Source organism: Trematomus bernacchii, unplaced genomic scaffold, assembly GCF_902827165.1.
Source record: "Trematomus bernacchii unplaced genomic scaffold, fTreBer1.1, whole genome shotgun sequence".
In the NCBI taxonomy this organism is placed as follows: domain Eukaryota; kingdom Metazoa; phylum Chordata; class Actinopteri; order Perciformes; family Nototheniidae; genus Trematomus; species Trematomus bernacchii.
Genome location: NW_022987648.1, coordinates 3,532,097 through 3,558,913, shown reverse-complemented (window position 1 = coordinate 3,558,913; position 26,817 = coordinate 3,532,097). Strand labels below are relative to the sequence as shown.

The following is a 26,817-nucleotide window of genomic DNA, read 5'->3' as shown; positions in this document are numbered from 1 at the left end:
AAAATTCACCACAGAGTGAGTCAGAGAAAAGCACAAAAACTGAAATCTTTCACACTCTCTTTACATTTCTCTAAATCAGTGGTTCCCAACCGGTGTGCCGCGCGCGAGCAATGTCCAGGTGTGCCGCGAGCAATGTCCAGGTGTGCCGCGAGCAATGTCCAGGTGTGCCGCGAGCAATGTCCAGGTGTGCCGCGAGCAATGTCCAGGTGTGCCGCGAGCAATGTCCAGGTGTGCCGCGAGCAATGTCCAGGTGTGCCGCGAGCAATGTCCAGGTGTGCCGCGAGCAATGTCCAGGTGTGCCGCGAGCAATGTCCAGGTGTGCCGCGAGCAATGTCCAGGTGTGCCTCGAGCAATGTCCAGGTGTGCCGCGAGCAATGTCCAGGTGTGCCGCGAGCAATGTCCAGGTGTGCCGCGAGCAATGTCCAGGTGTGCCGCGAGCAATGTCCAGGTGTGCCGCGAGCAATGTCCAGGTGTGCCGCGAGCAATGTCCAGGTGTGCCGTAGAATCTTTTTGTTTTATGTTCCAAATGTTTTTCTCACTTAATAAACTTCACTTCATGTATTACATGTACAATGGAGTTGATAAGCTAATAAAACATATATATTGCTCAGATTTAGAAATATTCAATTGAATATAGCCTCATACTGACTGCTTAAATTCTCATGACTTACGTCAGCCGTCATTGTTTACAGCGTGCAGACTGCAGAGCAGCTTTTTATCCTCGCGCCAAAACATTGCAAGAGTAATGAGAGTGAGAGTGCTGGAGGAGAGGTTTGAGTCATATTTCCCTCCTATGAATGAAGACTTCGATTGGCTCCGGGAGCCGTTTAATCCTCTCTCATTAATATCAGCCACTAGTTTAAACAGCAGAGCTCAGGAGGATGAACTCGCAGAGCTATGGGACCGCTCCCTGAAACTGGAGCACGGTGAACTACGTCTGGATATCTTTTGGCTGCTTGTGGGACACGAGTATCCATCCCTCTCAGAGAGTGCCATCAACGTGCTTTTACAGTTTCCAACCTCCTACCTGTGCGAGCTGGCGTTTTCCTCACTCATATGTCCAAAACAAGACCCGCACCCGGCTGTCAGTGGAACAGGACCTCCACGTGGCGCTGTCCACTACCCCCCCCCATTTGTTGTTTATAGTTTAAGCTCTGAAGTGGTTTTTAAATCTACGAAAAGTTGGTGTGCCTTGTGGTCGAAAAATATTTTCAGGTGTGCCTTGGTAAAAAAAAGGTTGGGAACCACTGCTCTAAATAGATGTTAGGAAAAATGATTTCAACCCTCTTTTCAGTGGAAAAGAACAACAGCCACTGATGTTTACTGTGCCCCCCTGTGACCCGGACAGTTTGAACTGGTTTCAGACCTTGTGATATCCAGGGCCTTCTGGACTTTGGCCTGCACGGAGCCCAGCAGGTCGGCCCCCATCTTCTTCAGCAGCTGGGTGAGCAGCACAAAGAGCCAGTCCTGCAGGTCCTCCCTGTGCACCAGGACGAAGTCCACCAGGGTCTCCAGGAACATGCTGAACACCTGAGCACACATGCACACTCATTACCGATAGGTTTAAATAGGATGAACCTGCTCATGTTCAGACAGGTACATGCCGGTGGTGATATGGATAGAAAACACACTTACTCTCTGTTGTTAAATCCACAGCAAGGCAGGCCATGCAACAAGAGACACTGATTAGTTTCAACAGGCAGGCTCCATCGCTGTATTTTAGACACCATGCCTTTACACTGAGTCTTATCTAGTTGCGCTTCAGTTAGTGCAGGCGTATTCTTTACCTTGCTATGTGGGTCTGCAAACATCCTTGTGAAGATCTCACAGAGTCTCTTCAGCTCCACTCGGCTGCAAGCGACAGAAGAGAATCATCAGGGCAGGGTTCACATCTTTTTTTGTTTTGAACAACACTTATAAGCACATCTTTTTTTGAATTGGCTTATATTAAGTGTCACTAATTATGCTCTTTACTTATTCTGTAATTTATTTGATACTTGCTTTTTTTTTTATATATATTTCTATATACAGTTGATATTTTTGCACAGTATGTTCACGCAATACCTGTAATATTATAAAGAGACAGGAGACACTGGACATTTACGTCACGATTTATTTTGGTCCAGTTTAAAAAAAAAAAATTATACTTTATATGGCCTTCATTCGATTTATTTTCAACCCCCTCAACTTTTTTTGCTATATTTGATGTCATTATACTTTGTCTAAACATCTGCGTTTGTGCATATGTCGATATGTGTATAGTTGTGTATTTACTGTGCAATATCACTGACGGTCAAAACAGTTCAAGTCTAACTTCTCTTTTGGCTGTTCACTCAGTTAAAAGCTTTTTGAAATCTAACCCTCACCCACTGTATGTGAGCTGGATATAGTACCAAAGCTCATATTTGCCCTCTGAGCCCAGCCCACCTGAGTATCCTCTGGCTTTTGAAGAGGTTCTGCAGGCCCAGCAGGCCCTCCTTCCTCTCGGACCAGTTGGAGCTGGCGCAGTGGTTCAGGACCTCGGCCACGTCCTCCGTCTGCCGCAGGTAGTGAGGGATCCCTCCATTCCTGGAGCTGTATGAGCGCTCCGAGCAGGCGCTGGACGCGTCGCTGTTGGCGTCGTCGTCAGAGTATATCCCCGGGGATTCGTACCTGCGCCTCATCGGCTTCCTCTGCGGGAAGAGGAAGATCGTGATCGAAATGTGACACACAGTTTGATTCCTAAATGTTAACAAGGCTCTGCAGGATGTGTTCTGGTTTGCATCAGGGAGACATGCACTCAGTACATTTCATCTTTTATTCTCTGGATTTTATTTATCAGTTTAAAAGGAAAGTCAGTACACAATTGTGATATTTATTTTCTGTAAATACGTATTAGGGCCATAATATGCTAAATAGTAGAGTAAATACACGGAGCTAGGGAAGGGGTAATATTTCAGTAAAAAAAACAAAAAAAGTGTAGAATTTCAAAGATGAAAGACAATAAATGGGAATAATCTATGTGGTTGATAATTCATTAATATGCAAGAGAATTGTTTTTAATTCTGAGATAATAGTCACAAATTAAAACATTTAAATAGCCAAGGAACCGCATGGCTTCAAAAAGCTGTGGTGAGATAAGGTTGTGAAGACATCCAGGATCCTTGGCAACAAAACAAATGTCTTCACATATATATATTTATTTTCTCTTATTATTCTACGACTTTAATCTCAGAATATTACCCCGGCTCCTAGCAATCTTTTTTAGTTTTCTGTAATGGCTCTAATACGCTGTCGTAAATTCCTCAGTTGAAAATGAAATTCACTTTTGATTTTTGTTGATGAAATATGAACATCAGAGCGAGTAAAGCAGTGCGATGATAAAGCCAAAATGAATAGAATAGTAATGACACAGCAAACAGTAGAGCATAGTTAATCTCATGGACTTCATACAAACTAAAACAAGTATATGAATAATGTACCAAAACAATTAGTTACAGCACATAATATTACAACGTGAAAAAAAAGAAAGACAGAAAAACACAAATTCATTCAATCAAACAGCAATAAAGAGGGTTGAGGGGTGTCATGAGCCAGCAGAGCAAATCAAGCTGCATTACTGTTTTCTGAACTTGATTAGTGCGGGACTGCATGGATATACAAACAGTATGTAGAGTGACCATCTACCTTATTCCTGGAGTCTCCTAACAGCTGAAATGGTAACAAACAACCAAGAGGGAAAGATGAGAGAGGGGAGCTTTAAAGATGGAACACACAATAAGTACACTACACATTTCACTTTCACTGATCTCTGTGTGTGTGTGTGTGTGTGTGTGTGTGTGTGTGTGTGTGTGTGTGTGTGTGTGTGTGTGTGTGTGTGTGTGTGTGTGTGTGTGTGTGTGTGTGTGTGTGTGTGTGTGTGTGTGTGTGTGTGTGTGTGTGTGTGTGTGTGTGTGTGTGTGTGTGTGTGTGTGTGTGTAATAGGCTGTGTGGGGCTACACTAAGAAACTCTTACACGCTCATGATGAGTGTCGCCCCCGGTAGTCTTGTATCACAAGGGTTCCACTCTGACCATATTATCTTAATTATGGTCAGAGTGGTCAAAGAGGCCTAAAACGTATTCATTTAATGTCTTGATATGTATATTATTTCCGTCAGCGATCCAGGGCTGTATTTAACAAAAGTTACTAGTAATATACTTAATCATGATTAATAGATTGTGACCTGGATCCAAATTATTGGCTGAAAATGTAAGGATTGAAAAAATGAATGATTATTTCCAGTTAAGTTTTTTGATAAAAAATAATCACTTGCAATATTGTAATTATGAGCCGATGAGCTTCCAGGCTACCGAAGCTACACGTGTGATGTGGCTGACTGAACTTTATATTTACTAAGATTTAAGCCAAACGTTGGATACAGTTAACTAATTATATAAAAACAAAGTTGCATGAACCCTTGCCTAGTGTTTGCTTCAAAAACAATCACATGTCAATAACAACATAATTATGAAGCAGTAACAGCAGCTTACCAGAGCATCAGCCACCGCTGCCTCCACCTCTGTGCCGGTGTTCAGGACCCTCATGGCGTTGACAGAGGCAGAGATCCTGGCTTGGTGGATCAAACCATATCGGTCTACACAGGAAGGGGCATGAGAAAGATAGGAAGTCAATCTTAGTTATAAAAGCAAAAGTGGCCACTGCAACTTACCTGAATGGGTTCTCTCTTGTGTAACAAAACAAAGAGCAATGCACTGTAGATGAATGAGCTCAAAAGGGAAATGTTCTCTAGTAAAAGAAGAAAGAAAAGAACAACTAAAAGAGAGGATGACCTAGCCCACCAAAGATGCACCAAAGAGGAAACAACACTAATATGTTCTTAAATGGCAAGAATGAAAACAACAGAGGCACAACTGAGACAGTTCCAAGAGAAGTGGCAAATAACAAAAAGTAAAGCTAGCTGAGTCAGCATATAAAATGCTGTAGATCATACATCCACAGAAATCACAGCTATAAATCAAAGTCAATGAGGTGAGGTCAAGCAGATGAAAACCTAATGTTTCTCTTTTCATGCTAAACAAAAACAACTGGCCTTTCTTACCTTTCCTGTATGCTAAGTGCAATGCTCAAAAACACTCTAAAGTAAAAGGGTGGTGGATGCTTCAGGTCACATCACTGAACATAAACACGGAGGCATGCTGGTTCAGTAGGCCTCTAAGAGGGAACCTGGGGGGTCTGAGAGGGGATTGGGGGGTCGGGGGGTTCTGGGCATGCAGGTCACCTGACTGGCTGTGGGGGTCGGCTGTGGAGAGAGCGCTGGTTGAACGGGAGTGACGTCGGGAGGCTGCAGGAGAGGTGGGCAACATTTGGGCGGGGGGGTTAGTGACACACACTACAGGTTTAAAGGTCCCATGTCATGCTTTTCCGGTTATTACCCGTCCCCTTGTGTGTTATGTAGCTTCTGCATGTAAACGGTCTGCAGAGTCACAAACCCTCAAAGTACACCCTGTAGCGAGTAAAACTCTAACACAGAAAAGACCTGTCTATGCTGCCCCAGAACGCCTCGTTGGAGATTTCTCTTTTTCCATTGTTTACTTCTTGGGTATAGTGACGTATTTCGGGTATAGTGACGTTACGTTTGGACCAATCCGCGGACTTCCTCACACACACACACTTGGCGGGACGTTGCGAGGCTCGCTGCTGCGAGGAGCGGGACAGTGTGAGCTGGCTCACTGGTGTGGGGTCGGCGAGACAGCGAGACACAGCGGAACTCAGCCTGGGCACACACACACACTCCCAGCCAGGCTGCGGGTGTGTGTGTGTGCCCAGGCTGAGTTCCGCGGTGTCTCGCTGTCTCGCAGACAGCCACTGGGCTCACAGGGAGGGGGGGGGCAGGAGCTCCAACAAGCCGTGTAGGACAGAGAGTGAATACACATACTATACAGAGATGCTGTATGAGAAACCAATGTGAGTTTGGAACATTGCACAATATACATTTATTTTAGTAGACCTCAACAATTATTATCAGTAGAAATGGCCATGACATGGGACCTTTAACACCGGCCTCTGAAGGTCAGTCTCAGCAGCAACTTCACCACTGCTGCACATTGACAGGAGCCCTGAGAGGCAATGGATTACTTTTTTTCTTTCTTTGAACACATGGTGAAAAGAAAGTATAGGCAGGTGATTTTCCTTTTCTTTTGACAGGATCTATTTTCTTGTACCACTCATTGTGACCCAAGGGGACTGAAGAGCCTGTACTACCCCGCACTGATGCTTACATTTCTCCATGTGCTCTCAAGCTTCATATATTTAAGTTAGCAGTTTAAGAAACATAACTGAAATGTGTTTACATTTGTTTGAAATATATTTTTAACATATCAATATGACATCAAGAATGACTTAAGATCAATTTGGAACATGGGATAGTGGTGCACCACTATTACTACTAGTAGGGCACCCTCTTGTGTCTGAAATGATTATTACAACAACAAACATGAGTGATCTCAAGCACACAGACTTTTTTTCCCCCTGTTTTATATAATATAATAACTTAGACAGTTTATAGTGGCAAAATAAAGTTGTTTGTTTTAGGTCAGAGCTTCCTTTATTTCGCCTCATCCACAGGTGTGTTATATTTAATTTGGAATCTTAATGAATTGGACAGAAAATGTGACTCTTGTTTTCAACCTGAAATTAGTGTTGTTGTTTTGATATATGACATTAAAGGAGATTAATAATAACCCCTTAATCTTTCAAACAGGATCACTGCTGGCTTAAACACCCTTTTTTATAAATATAGAACTGATTATTTTGAGGCCTTAACAGAGATGTTATTAAGCTCTGCAGTGTGAAAAAGGGTCCCTTCTCCATGTGTTACTATTGGATATACAGTTAGGTAGAGAAGGATGTAGCCCATTACTCATAACCCATACCAGCATTGTAGTCTTCACTTTGTAAACTGACAGTCCTTAATCTGGCTCTAAAGCAGGGAGATGCTTCTCAGGTTCTATGATACAGCAATGGCCACAGAGATACAGTTCAACATGTGGTATGAACTGCAACAGACATCTGTACTGAAATTAAGACTACCAGCCTAGTGGTGTGAAAAACAAACTTGAGTTATGATATCATTTCCCAGAATGCAACAGCACAATAACTATGAGCTGCAGTACCGGGCATTGTTTGCATGGGCACAATCAGCTCTTGAATTATCATTTATTGCTAGCTGTTTATCTCCGTCCACCTTTCATCTTCCTCCATCTTTCAAGACGGCACTTGACTCACAACATGTTCACAGGTTCGTTCAGAAATCATTCACATACGCAAATCCAGCTCAAAAACATTCAGAAATAAAGAAGGTAGATTCCACGATGGTACTTTGTCGTTTATACCATCATTCAAAGTACAAAGGGTCTGAAAGGCAACAGAGAGAGAACATCCTTCTGGTGATGTCTTTTCTAAGTCTGGTCTGAATTGTTTTCTCTCCTGTTAAATGCAGGTTTGGTCAGGGTTATCTTCCTTAGTTCCTAAATTCTGCTCTCAGTGAAAATGATTTCTGTTGTTAGTATCATGTGTTTGCTGTTGTAATGCTCATTTTGGCAAAAGAAAAAAGGCAACAACCTGTTCTGAATGACTAAAGCATTCATGTTTTCTGAGTGCATTGAGAAGTTAACATTTCACAGATTTTGCCTATTCAAAATATAATCATAAAAAGTAAAACAGAAATCTGACACCAACACTTTACCCCCCCCCACCTACTATGTCTGCACCTATGTGGAGATGGGACAAATGTGGACATTTATTAATAGATAATCCGGCCAAACTCCTTTTTTTAAGTGCAGGAGAGAAAACTATTTAGATCAGAATTTGAAAATGGATCACCAGAATTTCATTTCTCACTCAGCTCTCAAAGCTTCCATACAAGAGAAACTGGAAACAGTACATTCTCTAAACCCAGGAAGACATCATTAGTGCATGCGCAGATAAATACAGGCAGACACAGAAAGCATGCTACAGATAACACCAACAGGAAAAGAGAAAGCTTGTGTAAGCATCTGGGAAGACTCTCCAGTCGGGACCCTCACTGGGAAAGGGGGTCCATGAGCTGAGCGGTACTCACCCAGAGGAGTGAAGCCCCGAGCAGGGCTGGTGTCGCGGCTGCTCTCGCGACTGGTGTCACGACTGCAGCCCTGACTCATGCTGGGGCGGGGGATGCGGCTCCGGGCTAGCGTGCGGTAGGGAAGAGCAGCAGGAAGAAGAGCTTTACCACACAGGCTGGCTGTCAGGACAACAAGTTAGGTGGGAAGGTCAGTGCATTCATGAGGGAGACAGATGTGAGGAGCAGAAGAGGAGGAGAGATTCTGAAAGAAGAAGCCCTGCAGACTGTTCTCTACCTCTCTAAAGAGGTTTGATAACTTTTCATTTTGGATTTAATGGCATGAGTACTTTGAAAAACAATTGACAGTGTCAAGTTAAGAAGTTACTCTGTCTTGGTTAAGGTTTGTATACACACTGCTGTCTAAGGGAACATGTTCTGTTAAACACCATTCTTTATTTCTGACATGGCTTGTATACTAGCCAACTAACACAACTACATGTCACATTTTTGTGAGGGTAATCTGCGCACACATATCATAACAATGGCTTTATATATCAACATGGGGGTTTCCATTATGCTGCTGAAACAATCAAGCAACATCGCTGAAGAGAGGTGTAAAGACTCAGAAATGTTGCATCAGGCCAATTTAGCATTTTGCCCTGAATAAAAATGTGACAGGCAGGATCATAAAGACATACTTTATACTCTGCAAACCTTATGACCATCACTATTTGAATATTCTATGTGAACTAACACACAGACCGATCAATGAAAAAATGTCCTCCAGGGGCTCTGATGCCTAAGATATAAAGGAGGACAAAAAGGGTCTAGAGAGAGAAGAAGCAGATGAAGAAGAAGTGAAAGTGAAGACAGGAAGAGGAACAGAGTCAGTGCCAGGATGCTGGTGAGTGAGCTGGTCAAACAGCATACTGCTAGTACGGGTTAGACTGGACTCCACAGAGCAACTCCAGCTTCTGTTACCGGGTGACAAGGACTCCAGAAATGAGAAAAGGACAAACACTGATCAAAAACAGTATCCTGTTCTCGTCAAAACAAACCTGTAAACATGAACAACCATTACCACATTTGAAAACAAAACCAAAGTGAAGGAACCTCAATTAATACGAAATATCCAACATTGTGGCAAAAAAAACATGTTTTCATGACAAACACTACATCACCCACAACCCCCACTGCCTCTCAACCAATCACACACCAGAATGGATCTGTGATGAATGTGTAGCTGAAAACAAACTATGCATGACGAGAAGAAAACTAACAGAACAGACATTGCTGTCTTTGTCCTCTGCCTTATTGTCTGTGCAAATAATAAGCCCACAATGCTTTGTGGTGGACGGAAACAGTCTGAGCTTCAGTGTCTGACTGTTGCAAGGTTTCAAAGGACAAAACAAACACAAGGTTATCTCTGCATCAGGAAGAAATGAAAAGAAGGTCCAGTTTCACATGTTTTAGGCATCATTCTGTGTAACGTTTGTATGACGTGGAGCATGCGAGTGGTCAGTGTTTGACTTGTTGCTGACTGCCTGCACAATTAAATGCGGATTTGACAAGAAGTAGACAAATTCAAATGTCATAAATCACATTACAGTGTCTTATGTTTTGCCTTCAGCACACACTCGCAGGCGACTCAAGCTGCCGGTGGTTTCACCAAATGAAATCAATGCTTACACAAACATGATGTAACTAATAGATATCAACATGAAACTTTCATGTATTAGTTTTATGTTTAAATATTCATAAAAGCATTCTCTTATTTAGGTGAGAATTGATCAAATGTTTGCTTTAACTCATTATTATATAGGAAAACTGGGGAAACTACCTGGCTTAAGAGTGACAAAAACGTTCTTTCTACCGAGCAAGATCAGTGCATGGAAAAACAATGGTTATGCCTGTTGTGTCTCGCCTTTGTTTTAGCAGTTAGTTCTGTCTTACAAATGCAAGCCACAGTAAATAACTTCTCTAGACTTTGACCCATTAGACTCTAACTGTCACTGAAGACGTGTGTGCTTGGTGCCGTTCTCACCGAGGCCCAGGCGGGTGGGGCTGGTGTCCCGGCTGCAGCCCTGGCTGCGGGGGACGCGGCCGCGCTTGACAGCAGGCGTGGTGGAGGCCGACACCGAGACCCGAGGGACCCGCCCGTAGCTGCCGTGGCCCAGCAGCTTCCCCGGGGAGCTGGAGCGACTGCCGGCTGTGGGAGAGAGACACGTACCGGGGTTACACAGCATCCAGGGGCTGAGGGAGAGGAGTAAGGAGGGTAAAACCTTCAATAACATGCTCAGTTTAATCTCAAAACTCAAGCCCTGTGGAAGCAGACCAGATGCTTTGCCGACAGTGCAACACCAGAAAAGGTATTGTGACATATTATAGTGTCTTCTCCTATATTTATTCATCTCAGTGTGGAGTCTTAACCTATGTCATGGATTTTGACGGATTGAAAGGTGAATTCATACGTTTTTTTAATGACAACACGACAGTTGGATGTCAACAGAACACACGGGGTGAGGGGGGGGCAGGAACCACATGTAACTCTGCTGTGGGGAGACAATTACTGTGGAAAAACTTCAATAGTGAAAACAAAGAATACAAAGACAACAAAATGGCAAACATGTCCGACTCCATACAGCGCTCAAACTGTGGGGGAAGGTTATCAGAAATAAAAATATGAATGTGAGGAAACATCTGCATGCTGCTACCCTAATGTACATGGTGAAACAAAGGTAAAACAGTGATGAGAATGGACGGGCATGCAACGTTCTAAGAAGGAGTTGCTTTGTGATGAGCTCCTGAATTGTGATTGGATGAAGCTGAGGCCTTACCATTGATGGGATTGGCTGATCTGGATCCTGGGTGATGGAGGCAATAGGCAGGATAGGGTGGAGAACGGTCAAAATGAGACAGAAGGGGTTATGTTTATTGACTTTACCCAGCATGCACTCTGGGTTGTTAGCATGTTAGCTGTGACCTGATTAACAGCAGAAGCCCTGAGTGGCAAGCGAGAATTAAAACAAATCTATTTTCTAAGTATGGTCTCAAATGTTTCCTCTCCTGTGTTCATTAATAAGACATCTTTTTTCTGTTGTGTGTGTTTTGTTTGCATGCCTGAAATGGGATCTGTGGTTAACACAAGCTGAATAGTTTTCCACCTTTTGATTCATGACAAAAATCTGTCAGTAAATGTCTTGAATATCTGAAGCTTCTTTGCTAACAAGTGACTACATGAGACTACTAAACATCGACACGCCAAACACAAGTCCACCTTTATCTGAGCAGTGGTGATGTGCAGCCATGTGACAGTGATGGAGTTCGTTTTTTAGCCATACTTACTTCTGGCGATTGCATTTACTAAATCAAAAGTCATGGAAGTGGTGTTAATATGTGGAGATTATCCTGCTGAACAAAACGTGTAAGTATCATTAACGTTTGTTTGCTAAAGACTTTATACAATGCAAACTTCTGGGGTCGTCCTACAAAAACATTCATCATCGCACCACTCTGTACTGGCCCTGCAAAACCCGTTTCTTAACTGTTCTGAAGTCATAAACACAGCAGAGAAAACAATTAGATCAGACATTCGGATCCCCACATTTTCTCACTTGCCTCTCAGGTTTTTTTTAGCCCACCGACAGATCACAAGAATACATAGATGCCAACATACTGTGAATGCAGGTTGGCACACTTGCACAAATACAAACGATTTGTGACAGGAAGTGGTTTCAAGATAAAATAACACACATACAAGAAACAGCAACACATCTAGTATGATCTCAATGCAGACAAGATCATACGGAAACATGAGAGTGACAGGCTGGTAAACAGTAGGCACAAACATAGCTGTGTAAGGCTGAATGTGTGTAATGTTAGTACTCTGTTATATCTCCAGCGTCACTGGGAGCCTGTGTGGGGTGTATATACGTACGCTGGGACTGGGAGACGATTTTGGCTCGGCTGCGTCCCCTACTGTCCACCACTGAGGGGCTGGCCCCCCCCGTACTGCCCGAGCTCTGCCTCCTGGTACGGACTCGACCTGGACGACAAGGGGGGTTTAATACACATGAATGACTTTCACCACAACACTGGACAGAGATGCTGGAGAGGAAAAAGTCTGGGGAGACAGGATGAAGAAGACCTGGATGAGGGGAAAAAGCCCCCCTGAAACACACAGCAGGGAAACAGACACACCTGGCTCTATTAGTTTGCAAATCATTCTCAGCGTGCGTTTTAACCTGCAACCAAAGTTCATGATGGGTGGGGTAATAACTGTGCCTATAAGCACAGTTATTACATGAGCAACAGGAGAGCACATAAGTGACTTTTAAGTGACATTATCCCACTTGTGTGCCTAAAACGCACAGTGAGAAATATTGGCAAACTTTTTCGACTCTGGTGTGGTGAAGGACAGACATACATTGAACATCCTTTTCATCTGCCTATATATATATGATTAAAAAAACCTGCAAACATGAAAAAAATTGGGACATTTTTACTTCTAATAATGAGTGGAAAAACACTCTGTCATCTGTCGACTTCAAATCAAAATGAAAGCAACATATGCCGCTAACAGCAAGGCTAGCAAAGCAAAGGCTAGCTTCAGGCTTTAGGCAGCAACATGACATGACAGTTCACTGAACTGGGAGGCTAGTTACTCGTTAAATTTGAAACGACTAAATGTAGCATGCTATGGTATTGCTACGCTAAACAAGAAAGCCATATTTAACAAGCAGTTTCAGTATTGTCACTTAATACTACTTGATAATACAACCCAAAGAACACTTGTTTAAGAAAGAATTAAAAATATTTCTGGCCCCTTTCTTCTGGAGATTTTTAAGTGTCAACTTCCTTAAAAAAACTAAAACAAAGAACACATTACCATACCGAAAGCTGCAGGAAGGAGTCCTAAGACCCAGAGATGAGTCACCATTGTTGCACTTCTGATTCAAGTGTCTTAAAGTCAATGGGTTTTGTAAATGGCCTTTTGGTAAGATGCCAGAAATAAGGTGTTTGGTTAACACAAGCTTGAGAGATTTTCTAAAGTATCTCAGTTATTACTCCACTTGTTATTTTGAAGCGTTAACCAGTCTTTCATTTCATTTGCGGTATAATTGAGCCATAGCCTTTTCCCTCCAGTAAAGCAGTGACTAGCTTCTTTTGTTCAGGTCTTAAAAATGGACCATCAGCTGATTAGACTTGTGTGTGACTGATGAAAGGGTAAAGCATCTGTAGTGTGAAACCTTACATGATATCACAAAACAGATGCTATGTTCCTGTCATGCCACTAAGTTTAAACAGTAGAACAGTCCACCACCTGACCAGATTTTTGAGGACACTCAAAACTAAGGACAGTTCAAGTATTTGCTAGGATTAAACATGTGGTGATGGAACCTTGCAACGCGTTACAGTGGAACATCAATTTCTGTAAAGTAAAAGACATCAATAAAGAAAAAAAGATCACGACAACCTCCTCTATTAACATAACGCAGCTGTATGAATCAGTAACGCTGGACCTGATCGCTGTGTGAGTAACAGGGTGGATGGATACACTTGTTAGGGTTACAGTGAGGAAGAGGAAGTCCATGCAGACAGTCCATGCAGTTCCACATAACTGACCACCACTGGGGGGGTAAGGAGAGGAAAAGAGGGCGCAGATGAGGAGAGACAGGATGTAGACGTGGAGCCTGTGACAGCTTACAAAAAGACACTCTCACACACCTTCACTTTGTGGTTCCCGCGCACGCACGCACGCACGCACGCACGCACGCACGCACGCACGCACGCACGCACGCACGCACGCACGCACGCACGCACGCACGCACGCACGCACGCACGCACGCACGCACGCACGCACGCACGCACGCACGCACGCACGCACGCACGCACGCACGCACACACACACACACACACACACACACACACACACACACACACACACACACACACACACACACACACACACACACACACACACACACACACACACACACACACACACACACACACACACACACACACACACACACACACACACACACACACACACACACACACACACACACACACACACACACACACACACACACACACGTCTTACCATCGATTTTACCAGGAGTGCCATCTTTTGGGTTTTTAAGAAAGGCGGTGCAGCAGCGAGTGGGAGGAGAGGTGTACAGGCAGACGTTAGTAGCAATTAAAGCAGGAGTGAGTGGGGGACCAGGGGGCCTCATCATCATTAGTAACAGCCATTATCTGTCTACTGGGACTCGAGAAGAACAAGTTAGGGGGAGAAGTTTGTGCGTGGCCAACAGAATTACAGTGCATTTCATATATTGGTGGGGGATGGCGTGAACTTTAGCCATTAGCTTAAAATGCTGTGAAAACATCCTTAAAAAGTTTCTGGGGGTTTAATCGCACTGAGAAGCTACTCAGCCTCATCACATACATTAGAAGTGTCAGTGTAGGATTTAAACAGTTCCTGCTGACAGAACAGTCTAATGACAGCCTCAGCACTCATTTATAACTCCAGTCAGGCCCGTAAAAGCCAGTGACTGCAGGAGAAAGTGTTTTAATATCTCATGATGATGGGAGACTTTGAGAATAACTGCTTGAGTCTTCCTCCGGAAAAAAACGTAGCTACGTGAAATACTGCTTTGAGAGAGGCTTTTTTGTGAGGACAGTTCTGCAACATTGCAGTTTTTATTTAGACCTTCCTGTTTTCCTCCTAAATGTTTTTATTTCAGAATATGGGGTTATTTATGGCGCATTTCCACTGCAGGGCCTCGCACAGCTTAGTACGGTATAGTTAGGCCTTGGTAGGCCAGGCTCACTTTATGCTGCGTTTCCATTACAGTTTAAGAACTGGGGTAGTAACTATAGTAACGCAGTGTAGGCGGAGCCGTGACGTCATCTTCAATGCGAAACACAAAACCAACATCAGCCGTTAGCTGTTAGCACTCAGAGCTCACAGCTCCTCATATATGTTCAGAAACTAGACAAAAGTTAAACAAGTACAAACCACAGACTGTCTGTGTCATGGTGAATACAGTCGCTGCTTTATTTATGTCTGTATAGGCCGTTGTTGTGAGTGTGGACGGTCGGAGCATATACTGCGTTAGCTTAGCCAATCTCCATTTAGAAAACACGCATTTTAAAAGGTTTTTCGCCTGCCGTCTGTCTGCAGACTTGACAAAGCATTAATTCATGGTTTTTACTAACCGGTATCAGTATGTTGTTACTTCGGCATCATTTTGAAACGTGTATTACAATTAAATCACGGTCAAATATGTTCATTTTGTTGTAGTTGCCAGCGATTCTCTCTCTAATTTAGTATACTCAGCCCGGTTGTTGGCCCGGAAAGAACCTCGATTTTGGAGAGCCAGAAAACTGTGAAAAAGTACCCGCTAGCCGGAACTACGCCTAGTGGAAACACAACCAAAAACGGGCCGGGCACGGCACGCTTAAACCGCGCTGTAATGGAAATGCGCCATAATGGCGCATTTGAAACTTGTGGTAAGTTGCAGTTGACGGGACACAAAGGTTAAGTTAATAAAAGTTAGCTAAACACTAGCTTTTTTAATTCCTGTTCTTCTTACGTTATCTCAACACTGTTGTATTCAGAATCCAGCATGTGAAGAGTTTTGCTGAATGGCAGAGTTATTTCTTGCTGCCTAGTTTTTTGTTTGTTAGTTTTTCTGTTTTGAGAAGTTAAGAGGAAGGTGAGTGATGGATTACCTAATGAGGCGTAGGACCCGGGGGGGAGGGCCGCTGCAGAACTGAAGGGCGAGGAGGCGGGGACGGTGGATAGACGGGACTTTGAGCTGGAGGCGGCGTTGACGTCGATGTCACTACGGGAACGCTGGAGAGAACCTGATGAAGGAGACACCCTGCTGGCCACCAGCTTACCTACAACAGCACACACATGAGGACTCATATCACTGAGACTGTTTAAGCATCCTGCATCACTTACATATACTTCTTAATTTTCTACTTTTACTGCCACCAAAGAGCAAACAGGAGGAGTTTCTGAGCCATCTGCTATGAGACTGTAGAACAACAACTGTGACAACAGTCTGGAACCTGAAGCCCATGGGGTTGTGTTTTCTCATCAAGCACATACCACACGTTTCGCCTAAGCATTACATACCAAGTCAATACAAACACACAAATAGATTAGTGTATATATGTATCTATTCACATAAACCTATTCATGCCTAATTAAGGACATCTTTTGAGAATTGATAGAGCTACAACGATCTGATATGTATTCATAAAACAAGATATTTAAATGTTGTTAGCTTGTCTTCTTAAGACCAGGCTCAACAAACCATACATTCAGACTTTTATAAATCAGCATCAGGATATTTTAGCTTTCTTTTGATCCCTCTAATATTATTATTTTTTCAAATTGGATTCATACTGCATTGGTAAATAGAATAATTCAGCTCTGCAAATAAACAGGAATGATACTGCCGTCTGACTCGGGGTAAATAAAGGTCCAAGGTCTTGATCAAGAGAGCATGTCTCTTAGTGCCTTATCTATACCAACTTAAGCATAGAGCCTAATTCTTCCAGTGTGCTTATTACTTCAGAGGAAACCCCACCCCAACAGATAGAAAGTCAGGAGGTGTCTTACTCCTTGTCATGCTCCCTCCAATGACACTCTTCACAGACAGTGGCCGGCTGAAAAACACAAACATTAACACTAATTAGCCTTTATGTAGATCATATTCTAATCAAATGAGCATTTGACAACAGTAGACAGGTGTAGTACAAGAACAATTCATAGGAGGTATGAATGTGAAATGTATGGATTGAAAACATATAGAAACAAAGTTAAGACATTTGAAAACATGATCCTGTCAGGAACAATGTTTACCTGTCAAAAAGATCTATTCAGATCAAACTCAGAAACCGGATCACCAGAAATATGTGTTTTATAATTTGCCTCACAGGTCTTCCACAAGGGAACTTTTTATAAATACAATTATGATAAGCGGGTCATGTACAACTCTGTCTCATAAAAACATTAGCTTTACACACACACTGATGAACACACACCTGCAGTCCTGATGGATTGCGTATAATGTCATTAGTCAACACGCTCCATAGGGAGTCTATAAACTGTGTAAATGACAACAGTCGATCCAAGAGTGTGTGTGCATGTGGCTGGGTCTGCAGCCCGTCTGATAATAATTACCCCTGTCTCACAGACATATTCAATAAAACAGATTAGCATTAATTCATTCCTCCAATCAATTACAGCAAATAGATGCAAACGTCCAGAATATAGGAAAAGGTGGATAGAGATATGGAAACATGGTGGAACAGAGAGTGCAGATGGAACACAGGGGACAGGGATGGGAGAGTAAGAGAGCATCACAGTTCTTACTTCAGACTCTCCTGGGAGGAGGAGGACGAGCGGTCAGACTGCGGCAGAGACACGATGCTGTCAGAGCCCTTCAGGTGGGACTGCAGGGCCTTCTGATAGGGCGACTCCAGCGCCTGGAACAGGTGCTCCGCCTCCCGGCTGTAGTGACCATGGAAACCCCAGTAGCATCTACAGGTGAGGGCGAGGGGAGGAAGAGGAAGACAGATTTTAACAGGGAAAGTTTACCCAAAATAAAAAGACATTTCCTCTTACCTGTAGTGCTTCATAAATCCAAATTGCTTTGGTGTGAGATGCTGAGTATTGGTGATATTGTCTTTCTCTTTAATATAATACACCAAGATGCACATGTAGTGATCAAAACAGAACACATTTGAACAATTCCACAGGACTGTCTCTTTCAATAAATCATGACCCAGTTACTGAAGATAACCCACAAGCTTTGTTCAGAGCAGTTTAATGTTTCTCTGAGGTGGATGCACGCTTCCTTTTGTGGTGTTAGAGTTGTGTGGTATAGTTGAGTATAAAGAAAGTAGTTCCTGCTCATATTATCTTGAGCAACCAGGTCATGATTCCTAAAAAAAAAAGATTCCTGTTGAGTTGTTCAAATATACTTTGTGTTGCTTGGAGCATCACAATCTGGGTGCCATGAAGAATCAGGATCACAATCCCTTTATTCGTCCCAGTGGGGAAATGCTTACAGCATAAGTGGCTAAGCAGGTACAAAGCAATAATAAAGAGTAAGCTAACTTATTAAATTAGAGAAGAAAATCACATAATAGTAATAATAGAATACAAATAAATATTGGCAATGACATTTATAACAATGTATGTCTTTAACATAAGTGATTATTGCACAGCACTGAAAAAAGTGTCTATATTGCACATTGCAGGTTTATTGCACTAAAGCTCCACTCTAATTAAGAGAAGGCAGACATCTCTCCAGTGGATATCTCCAGCACTCTGCAACTCACACTCAAACTATTTAAAATGATGAATAAGTTGGTTGTCTCATCAAACAAAAACAAACCAAAGTCAGTCCCGGTGCGATGACACTTACTTCCTTGCGATGGATCTGGCCTCAGAGTCAGCGTCGTGGATGCCTTTCTTGATGGTCTCAGTCAGAACCGCCACGTGTCTGGGGTAGTAAGGGAACATAGTGAGGAGACAAGCAGGGCGAAGTCCAGATAAGACCTCAAAAGCTCAAAAGTCCTGAGAATCTCTCTTCTTCCTCTCCCTCTTTTATTCCTCTGCCGGTCCACAGACAGAGTGCCCACCCACAGGGGTTTTCACAAGCTTTTTGAAGACTTTTGCGGAGGTTGTCATGGTTACAGTGATGGAAAGTCGCCTTATCACTGGGGGTCCTGATGATGATGGTTCTCTCAGGACTCATCAATTGAACGGGCCTCATCAGTGGTGCATCCAACCAACAGCTAACGCAAATGTTAGCCAACTCAAATGCCATCATGTCAGAGGAGGAAGATGAAGAGGCATTTACCTCCACCCCACAAACACACACATAACCTACACCACTTCATCCATTTGACACACACTGCGGGCTTTCCAAGTGCTATGGTGCTTTTGGAGAAAACAGCAAATGTGTTTTTACTAAAGTAATACAAATAGTGAGAGAATTTGATTGCAACATTCAACATCCAGCAGGACATACTCCTCTTAGAGAAACGTATTACAAGATATCCTTTTGTTAACATGCAGCCTAGTTCACTTAGACTGGAAAAACGTCAGGCCACATTTTATGTTTGTAAAGAAGCCCTTAAAAGTAGATAAACTAAGGTGTATGGCTCTGCTGACAGGTGGTGAAGATGTGGTGTCTGTTCCTGGATGATGCTGAATTGATGCTGTCATTTGCAGACCTACAGTCATTGTCACTATATGTTTGGACTCATTGAACCATTTTATTTTAATAAATTATTCAAATGTTTTTGTTTTCTTAAGTTTTTCCAACCCCTCTCATATATATCTTTCTTTTCTTTGTCCGTCTTGCTCTTCTGATTGTTAAACACCTAGATGTTATTTGCATTGAAGAGGAATACGGCTTACCTTTCCAATGTGTTAGTGGGCCACTCCTGTAACATGAGGTCTAGGAACTCAAAACAGCGTCTGCAGAGGGGAGAAAGACACAGAAACACCATGACACAGGATATATAACATGAGAAGTGCCGCTATAAAAAACACTTGTATATGTACATGTCAGTTTATTAAAGCAATGCAGCACACACAGCATAACACGCCTGTATTTGCAGGGAGAATGTGAAAGATGGATTTGTTCTTTACACTAGGGCTTCAAATTAAGATTATAAAACATAGTTGGTCATTTTTCTACCAACTAATTCTTGCTGATCTGCTATAGACGGAACAAGAACAGAATTAAAAAAATAAAAATGACATTTCATTATGTAGTGTAGATTCCTTATTACTGTAGTAGCATTATTGTCCCCTTACCGTCGGACTGCCACTGATTTGGCGGCGCAGTTACTGGTGATGATGGGGATGAGACGTGGGTAGTGTGTGCGCTGGAAGAAAAAGTTCAAAAGTAAGGTTCATCTCTAGTTACAATGATCTTCTCCTCACATGATGATGACGTAGGGTCTAATAAGGCTGAATGGAAAATGAACAGGCGGTCTGAAGAACCACACCCCCCTCTGGATGCTTACCCTGAGGAGGAGGCGGATGGTGGCCACTCCGGACGTGGCCATGATTTTGGCACTGTTGGGCACGAGGTTGAGCAGCGTGGGCATGATGCTCTCTGCTCCGTGGTCAAACTTGTTTCCCAGTATCAAAGACAAGTGTCTGCCAGAGGGAGAAGAGGGGAAGAGAGTGGTGTTAAAGAAGTGTGTTCACCCCGAAAGATGATCCGTTCATGGTGATGTGTTATATATTTTCTCTTTCACAAGACAAACAGGACTGTGGCAGGTGTGTTAAATGGCCCTGACCGTTTCCATATTCCTGTTTTAACGAAGGCGTGACGTGCAAATAGTCAGGAAATTCAAGTTCAACATAGCAAAGAGAGGTAAAGTACACCACCATTGAGAAGCTTCTTCCAGCTCCGCTCTGAACAAATGGGCGGAGCCTCACGATCTGCCCTAAACGCAGATTTGACCCCCCACTGGGGCGCACTACATTTGCCCAGTCTGCTTTCTCTTTTACGGCCATCAAACATTGGAATATGCTTCCAGCTGATCTTAACATGTATTTTGGGCAACCAGTCTTGCCAACATTAACTTTACTGTAATTTGTGATTAGTATTTATATTTTATAGATCTGTATTTTTGATCTGTTTGAATTGATAGTGTTATAATGTTATAGGCACTATGAAATGTTTAACTCCTTCCTGATCTTGGGAATGAAGCACAGGATTGACAGGCGAACAGCGTGGTGACATTACACGTGATGATTGGATCCATTCATCAACCTGCTGCTCTTTCTGTGTGTCTGCGCTCGGTTCCATCTCATCAGGGTGTTATTCAAATCTGGATGACGGATGTTTTTGGATGGAGAGCATGCTGCTCGTTTCATACCCGAGCAGGGCTCATGTTCATTAGCTTAATTTTCTGGAAAGAAAATATTCTAAATGTTTTCCTGGCATAGCTGAATCAGTTAAGAGAAGTTAATATCTCAGCTGTCAATCAAAGCCATTAAGAAACCGCTGCCAAGACACCAGATGGTTACAGCTTTCACAGCTTTTTGTACCGACCTCAGACTATCAGCAACTTATTTAGTTTGTTCCTGAAGTTGCTACATAAACCATTAAGATTCCAAAATAATTAAAAAAAACAAGATAGGCAAAACTTGATCACCTTGGTGCCTAGCTCTCATTAACTGCAGAATCTATCATGCATGAGAATTCCTAATCTATAACCCTGAACTTTAGTTAAGGAGGAAGATGTGGAAGAGGGCTTTAGATAGGAAACACCTGTCAGGAAACAAGAGAAGAAGCAGTAGAAGAAGAACGCGTTTGTTTGGGGTTGATAATTAGTAACAGAGTTTGTTAGTGGGCTGACTGAAGTGTACCCGCAGCTGAGCAGTGAAGGAAAGTAAATAAGTGGTTATTCAAAGTTTTACTCGTTGTGAACAACACAATAAAGTTGCGACGAGTGAAGAAACCCAACACTATCTCTGGCTGCAACACATACGATTATCCACTTAAATTCATCTCTAGAGTTTATCCTATGTTTGACAGACGCACACAAGCACCAGCCACCCTTTTGGTTTATGTTTCAGTTTTGTCCAAAACGAAATAGTTTAAAATATTTGAACTGTTGGCAGATCTTGTGTGGTTTAGAAACGTGGACGGGACAGTACATCCTCCTCTCACCCCAGAGTGATGCAGGCCTCGCGCACCACCTGTGAGCGCAGGTCTTTGGCCGACAGCTTGAGCGGAGCCTCCAGGAGACGCAGCTGCTGAGGGAAGCCCTCGTACTCTGTGGCCCCCGCCATCAGGAGAGAACGCACCTTCTTCAGCTGGAGGAGAGACAAAGGCATGCGTAAGTATTCATTACCTGGATTCATGTAACACCCTGTGTGCGTGCGTGCGTGCGTGCGTGCGTGCGTGCATGCGTGCGTGTGTTTCTGAGTCTTACCGCTACAACCCGGTGCTCCCAGTCGTGTTTTTCATCAGAAAGCACTTCTCTGATTTTGGCCAGATGGTCCTCCAGCTCTCTGTTGGAGTAGATCTGGACCCAGAGAGACAGGAGGGACAGTGTTAGACCAAGAATCAGCTCTTCTATACTGTACTGTGTATACTTTAAAGGTTAAGGTTCGAGAGAGGGTTAGGGTTAGAGTTCACAACATACAAATGCTCCAAGTCTGTAGCTCAATGTTAACAACTGTAAAGCCCCACGACACAATTTAAAATGTGTGATATTGGGCTATATAAATACTAGGGCTGTCAAGTTAACGCGTTAATAACGCGTTAACGCAAAAAAAAATTAACGCCACTAATTATTTTAACGCGATTAACGCATGTGTATTTTTTGTCCTCGGCCGCCGTAGTTTCAGAGCGCATCGAGTGTAAAATACCATCGACAAGCTGATGCTGACAGCCCCGCTCCTGCCGCCCGCTTGTGGCAGACCACACTTCCACGCTCACTGGCAGGCCCGGACTGGCCATCGGGAGGACCGGGAGGGAGTGTGTGTGTATGTGTGGCGCGACTCGCGCGAGCGAGGCACACCTTACGTGTTGTTGTTGTTGTTAGCATCTGGTGCTAGCTAGCTGCGCTAACGGATATAAGGAGCTGTTTCAATGACATTTCGCCGACAACTGCGCCGAGCACTTGACTTTATGCAGGTAGCCAGACAGTGGGACATTGTACGAAAAGTCAGCACACACAGCACGGATAGTACGCGCAACATGATTGCAGCGTCCAGGCAGCTCCCATTCGAGCATATATGCCTTGAGCTGCACAGAGCTCCAACGATTCATCACAGTGTCTCCACACACACACACACACACACACACACACACACACACACACACACACACACACACACACACACACACACACACACACACACACACACACACACACACACACACACACACACACACACACACACACACACACACACACACACACACACACACAGTATTATTGTATGAGAGAGGTTCCAGGTTGAATTGAGGCGAATATTTGTAATGTTCAGAGGTTGTTGTGTTTAATATTCATGAGAATATTTGTCATTGTTCAAATGATAATAAACAAACATATAAAGCATATTTGTCCACTCATATGTTGATAAGAGTATTAAAAACTTGAAAGATATCCCTCTAAGGTACATTTAGAACAGATAAAAAATGTGCGATTAATTTGCGATTAATCGCGATTAACTATGGACAATCATGCGATTAATCGCGATTAAATATTTTAATCGATTGACAGCCCTAATAAATACACTTTGATTGATTGACTAAATGGTGGATGCCAGCTGTGTGTGAGTAAATGCAATTTTGTGAACTTCAATCGGTGTGGGTCTTTTTAGCTGCTACCACGTTAACATACATAGCAAGAAGCGTTTCATTTGTGTTCATTGAATGTGTGTGTGGTCATAAGTGGTTCTTGCATAATGCCTACTTAGTGTGTTAAGATCCCACAAATCAAAAGTGGAATAAAGATGATGTTTGTTCGGAACAATCCAGGATACAACTAATACAGAGAGATCAATTTAAGTTTACAAGAAGCCTATCAGAAACATTTCTATTCTGGGTTGCTTCATGTCATATTAAAAACAACTAAATTGCTCATAAAAACTGAGAATCCTTTAACCATCTTCACATAGTTATAAGTAGATTCCGTGTTTTTGTGGTAGCTGCATTTCCTTTTCTTTGTTTCCATCAGATTGTGCCTCATTTGCATAGCTTGTCCCTTTGTGGTGACTCCCTATGTTCCCAGTTGGGCAGGGTATAGACGCTGACAGGTTCACCTGCAGTTCACCTGTCACTGCTTGATTGACAGCCTTCCCTCTCTCTTCACAGCATTTCAAAATAAAGGCAAGATATCAGAAAAGCTAGTTTCATGCAGTGGTTTGACTTCAAACAAAAGGAAATCAAATCAAAATGCGGCACATTGTGTCAATAGGTGGGATGATAAGCTGTGCAGTCCTGCATAGTGCAGGGCCCCTGGTTACCCTACACCAGGGGCCACTAGGGTTTCATTTATTGTATTACAAAAAGTGACAGAAGCCTCAGATTGTTTATAATCAGAGGGAATAGGAAGCGTACTTTTTTTATCAACTAAGATTTGTCTTGAAAATGAGGCTTATTCAAACATGAATACTGTGTAATATATTCGTACATATATATTTAAGATGTACAATATAAGACAAGCACAAGTTGCATGTGGTGGGGAATATTCCATTTCACTTTCAGAATTTGCTACTGGCCAATAAAAACGGACCACAGGCCGCAGTTGGACCCCGGGCCGTAGTTTGAACACCCCCGCCCTACGCCTATAGTGTGTTTAAATCCATCTTATGACATAATATACTACACTGTCACTCCATCTCTGGATTTGACTAACAGAACCATAGCATAGGTACCATAGGTAGTCATAGCATACCTGGATTGAGGGCACGTCTTCATAGGCTTTGATGAAATCGTCCTCATCAACAGCACCAGCAGCTGCTTCCTTGCCTTTGAGAAAGAGAAAGAAAAAAGAATTGGACCTGAAATTCAACAGCCCTTCTAAAGAAAGGTGTAGAGGTTTAGAAAGAAGGTAGACATGTTACTAGCCAGCCTAATCTGAGTTATGTTTTTACATTTGGAGTTATTGTTTGTCCTTTTTTATTTTGTATATAACCATTTGTTGTGTTTTTTTTATTTAATTGTATTATTTGAGTTCTTTATTCTTAAGTGTATTTTTTCTTTTAGATTTTTGATGTTTGGTTCGTTCCAATTTTAAAATACCTGTCTAGATCTTTCACATTGTCTTTTTGAGTATTGGGAATGTAAATTAATATTATTTTAAAAATATTTAAATAAGCTTTGACAAAATATGCTATAGGTTTAATATTCTTTGGCTTAATAAAACATTTCCTGAAATGATATGAATGATTGAAGCAGAAGGAAAGTGTTTATCTGATCAAAATGCAGCCAAACATTACTACATCCATTATAAAGGAGGTCCCTATGACTTTGTTGAACTACTGGACAGTAATAACATTGCAGCTGTGTGTATCCCTCACTTGTGGGCTTATTTGCGGAGGCTGAGCTGGGTCTTCGCACAGCGCTGATAACCGTCCTCCTGCCACCGGGGGGTGCTTTGGATGATGAAGAGGAGGAGGACCGGCCTCCATCCACTGAGTCTTCATCCTCAAAATTCTTATCTGCAACCACAGAGGGAGAAAAGAGAAATTTGATGATGGGATTTTCGATTTGAAACAGTGAGAAGTGATGTCTCGATGACTGTGAGCGATATTTCCTGTAAGGATCAATAAATCCTTATTCCTCCATCATCCATGAACACATGTTGTTCCTGGTAACGGTTGGGCGGAGGGTGAATGCATCATCATTCTGCTCTCTTTAATCTGCCAGTCACTGTGTTCCTGACCTCTGCCTCAGGGAAACGGTCCGGTTGTGTTTCTGAATCCATTCAACCTTCATCTATCCATCCATCCGACATGCCAACATCACAGAACACTGATAAGCTCATACACAAAAACCAGCTCCCTAAATGTCCCTGCTGCTACAAGAACCATGACGGTGACACAGCAACTCAGATTCACAGAGAACACAGGTGGAGGACAGGGACAAAGAGGCAACAGGTTGACACAGGAAAGAGATCCAGAGAATTCAGAGCCATGACTGGAAGATGAGACAGAAATCACTGAGAGCCAAACGGAGAAGAGAGCAGAGAGGGAAGAAGGAGAGATTAAAAAGGCGTCGCTCTTACGGTCGCAGATTTTCTTGCATATCAGCTTCCTCAGCATGTCTCTGCTGCACCCTCTGAGACGCTCCCTCTTTTTCACCACCCAGGATGTGTGTGTGTGTGTGTGTGTGTGTGTGTGTGTGTGTGTGTGTGTGTGTGGGTGTGTGTATGGTGTTTGCTCTGCATGTACCTCTGTTACACGCTGGGCTCTGACAAAGTGCCAGACTAACCGACCCTTCAGCCTTTGTCTCTGAGTTCAGTTATCTGTGTGTGTGTGTGTGTGTGTGTGTGTGTGTGTGTGTGTGTGTGTGTGTGTGTGTGTGTGTGTGTGTGTGTGTGTGTGTGTGTGTGTGTGTGTGTGTCTGTGTCATCCCTGGTGATGCTGTTGGACTGTAGGGACTCTCATGGTGAGAGAGGGAGGAGTCTATTGTTGTACTTAGCCACTACACACACTCATACTACAGCGATAGTAAAACTGAATATTACTACTGTATTTTATACAAATGTCAATACTGTATACCTCAGAGTGAGGTCATTACTGCAGACATGAAAGCAAAGGGACATGGACATATATATATATATATTTATTGTTGTACTATTATGTATATTCAATACAAAGGTGTACGAATACACTTATTCAGTAGTATTTCTAGTGTTTAAAGAGGGACATTCTTACATTTTTAGTCAGTAAGACCTGTTTAAATGAGTTTAACCTCCCTTATGAGTGACACTAAAGTGTATCCGAGGAGAAGGGAGATGTCAACAGCTTTGCATAGACCCTTGGGAGTCTCGCTGCCCAATATAAATATTTCAGTCCCACAAAATCGACTTTGCAACATCGGAAAGCTAATCTGATTCACTCTTGCTTACACTGGTTCAAGATCTCCGAGTGGAACTAAAGGGGGAATAAAAGGATCTTACTAAACTCTTTGCACTAATAACAAGGCTCTCTGAAAC

At 42.8% G+C, this 26,817-nt stretch overlaps 1 protein-coding gene across 4 annotated transcripts in view; it reads right to left on the bottom strand.

Annotated features, from left to right (window-relative positions):
* Positions 1 to 26,817, bottom strand: part of clasp1a (cytoplasmic linker associated protein 1a) — a 94,875-nt gene that overhangs the window by 16,144 nt on the left and 51,914 nt on the right. Inside the window, exons 9-31 of one of the 4 annotated variants that reach the window (XM_034134198.1) lie at positions 25,178 to 25,318; positions 24,553 to 24,626; positions 22,078 to 22,170; positions 21,813 to 21,958; positions 20,152 to 20,287; positions 19,940 to 20,010; positions 19,538 to 19,597; positions 18,537 to 18,614; positions 17,480 to 17,647; positions 16,724 to 16,770; positions 15,823 to 15,993; positions 14,186 to 14,209; positions 12,017 to 12,124; positions 10,917 to 10,943; positions 10,124 to 10,288; positions 8,101 to 8,259; positions 5,260 to 5,322; positions 4,511 to 4,614; positions 3,667 to 3,690; positions 2,428 to 2,672; positions 1,788 to 1,851; positions 1,636 to 1,638; positions 1,367 to 1,530 (exon numbers count right to left, since the gene is read on the bottom strand). In XM_034134198.1, coding sequence (XP_033990089.1) covers positions 1,367 to 1,530; positions 1,636 to 1,638; positions 1,788 to 1,851; positions 2,428 to 2,672; positions 3,667 to 3,690; positions 4,511 to 4,614; positions 5,260 to 5,322; positions 8,101 to 8,259; positions 10,124 to 10,288; positions 10,917 to 10,943; positions 12,017 to 12,124; positions 14,186 to 14,209; positions 15,823 to 15,993; positions 16,724 to 16,770; positions 17,480 to 17,647; positions 18,537 to 18,614; positions 19,538 to 19,597; positions 19,940 to 20,010; positions 20,152 to 20,287; positions 21,813 to 21,958; positions 22,078 to 22,170; positions 24,553 to 24,626; positions 25,178 to 25,318 — 2,335 coding nt within the window. The remainder of the gene's footprint in view (positions 1 to 1,366; positions 1,531 to 1,635; positions 1,639 to 1,787; positions 1,852 to 2,427; positions 2,673 to 3,666; positions 3,691 to 4,510; positions 4,615 to 5,259; positions 5,323 to 8,100; positions 8,260 to 10,123; positions 10,289 to 10,916; positions 10,944 to 12,016; positions 12,125 to 14,185; positions 14,210 to 15,822; positions 15,994 to 16,723; positions 16,771 to 17,479; positions 17,648 to 18,536; positions 18,615 to 19,537; positions 19,598 to 19,939; positions 20,011 to 20,151; positions 20,288 to 21,812; positions 21,959 to 22,077; positions 22,171 to 24,552; positions 24,627 to 25,177; positions 25,319 to 26,817) is intronic. The other 3 variants (XM_034134200.1, XM_034134201.1, XM_034134199.1) reach the window with 3 other exon arrangements.